Source organism: Indicator indicator, chromosome 5, assembly GCF_027791375.1.
Source record: "Indicator indicator isolate 239-I01 chromosome 5, UM_Iind_1.1, whole genome shotgun sequence".
Taxonomy (NCBI): Eukaryota; Metazoa; Chordata; class Aves; order Piciformes; family Indicatoridae; genus Indicator; species Indicator indicator.
In genome coordinates this window covers 38,135,630-38,137,449 of record NC_072014.1, presented here as the reverse complement: position 1 = coordinate 38,137,449, position 1,820 = coordinate 38,135,630, and the positions used below count along the sequence as shown (strand labels likewise).

At 62.9% G+C, this 1,820-nt stretch overlaps 1 protein-coding gene across 1 annotated transcript; it reads right to left on the bottom strand.

Moving 5' to 3' along the window:
• Nucleotides 1–279: 279 nt before the first annotated feature.
• RPRM (reprimo, TP53 dependent G2 arrest mediator homolog) lies at nt 280–618 on the bottom strand. Its single transcript, XM_054381350.1, has one exon. It carries the CDS (start codon nt 616–618, stop codon nt 280–282), a length of 339 nt encoding a protein of 112 aa, XP_054237325.1.
• Between the last annotated feature and the right edge of the window lie 1,202 nt (nt 619–1,820).

The following is a 1,820-nucleotide window of genomic DNA, read 5'->3' as shown; positions in this document are numbered from 1 at the left end:
TGTCGGGGACGGGTGGCTCCCGGAGGGGAGGAGGGCAGCGCACCCACGGGTCTCACCGGGCGGCGGGGGGGTGGTGCGGGAGGGGCTCGGTTGCTGTTGATTTAATGGACAATAATAAAAATAAAAAAAAATTCAAACAAAATACTCAAACAACCAGCGCGGAGTCCGTAGGAAGGCGGAGCAGGGCCATTGTGCAGTCAAGCTGGCTCGGTTTGGCTTTCCTTCTCCGTCGGGGCCGGTGGTAACCAGTGCTGGCGGCCGGAACAGGGTCGGTGACGGTCAGTAAGGTCCCACCACCACCGCTTCTACCTCCTTGGATGGCCTCCGGTCCTTAACCAGAAAGTTAATCATCCCCTCGGACTTGATGAGGAGATTGCAACCGAGGAAGAAGATGCCGAAGACAACGGTGAGGGCCAGGACGCACATCACGGCGATCTGCACCACCCGCATGATGTACAGGCTCCGTTCGTCCGCCCCCGACCCGCTGCCGTCGCCGTCGGTGACCACGGACGCGGAGGTGCAGCAGCGCAAAGCTCGTTCCAGCTCCACCACGGCAGCGCTCCCGGCCCCCGCCAGCAGCCCCGCCGCCGCCGTGCCGCTCCCCGCCGCTCCGTTCATGCCCATCGGGCCGTTCAGCCCCGCCGAGCCGTTCGTCAGTCCCGCCGAGCCGTTCAGGATCCCCCCCGCCGGGCCGTTCATCCCCACCGGCCGCCGCCCCGCCGCCGCCGCCGCCGCATGCAGACGGGTCCGGGCTGCACTGGCCCCTCTGCCCCGCTCCCTGCTCCCGATCCGCTACCGCCGCTTGCTCCCTGGATTTTCCGCGCCTCCACCACCCCCCACCCCCCAGCTCCTCACCCCCCAGCTCCGCCCCGCGGCTGCTGCTGAAGAGCGGAGTCCGCTCCGCCCCGGCCGGGCGGGGATGGGGGGAGAAATGGGGGGGCAGAGGGGTCTGAGGAGGGGAATGGAGGGGTTTGGGGAGGGAGAATGGAGGGAGGGAAAGAAAAGGGGTTGGGAAGTGGGGTGGGGGAGAAAGGGGGGAATAGGGGAGTAAGGAGGAGGAAGTAGAGAGTTTGGGGAGTAAGAGGTGGGGAAGAAGGGTAGAGGGAGGGGGTTGAGGGGGGATTTGGGGAGTGAGGGGGAGAAAAGGGGGGGTTGGAGGGGTTTGTGGAGGGGAAAGGAGAGGGATTGGGAGAGTGGAGTGGAGAGAAAAGGGGGAATAGGGGAGTAAGGAGGAGGGAGAGAGTTTGGGGAGTAGGAGGGGGGAAGAAGGGGAGGGAGGGTTGTGGGAGTGTGGTTAAGGGGGGATTTGGGGACTGAGGGGGAGAAATGGGAGGGTTGGGAAGGGGATGGATGATGGAGGGAGGGGAGAGGGTTTGGGGAGTGGAATGTGGATGGAGGGGTTGGGAATGGAGGAGGAAGGAGGGAGAGGAGAGGGTTGGGGGGGAGAGAAGGATGGAGGGGGTTTGGGGAATGGGAAAGAGGTAAAAGGGAAATTTGGGGAGTGAGGAGGAGGGAAAGGGTATTTGGAGAGTAAGGAGGAGGAGGAAGGGGGGCTTGGGGAGAGGGATAGATGGAGGGTTTGGGGAGTAAGATGGGGAAGGGAGGAAGTGGATTCTGGGGAGGGAAGAGGGATGGAAAGAGGAGGATTTGGGGAACAGGAAGGAGGGGAGAGAGTTTGGGGAGTGGGATGAAGGGAAAGAGGGAGGGGAAGGATTTGGGGAGAGGGAAGGCATTTAAAAAGTGAGGAGGAGGAGGAGGGAGCAAGAGGGTTGAGGGAGAGATTGTGGGGGGCAGGGTTTTTCCCAGTGGGTTTGGACAAG

Excerpts from the sequence above, each read along its gene's own strand:
- RPRM (XM_054381350.1), bottom strand. The coding sequence starts at position 618 with ATGAACGGAGCGGCGGGGAGCGGCACGGCGGCGGCGGGGCTGCTGGCG.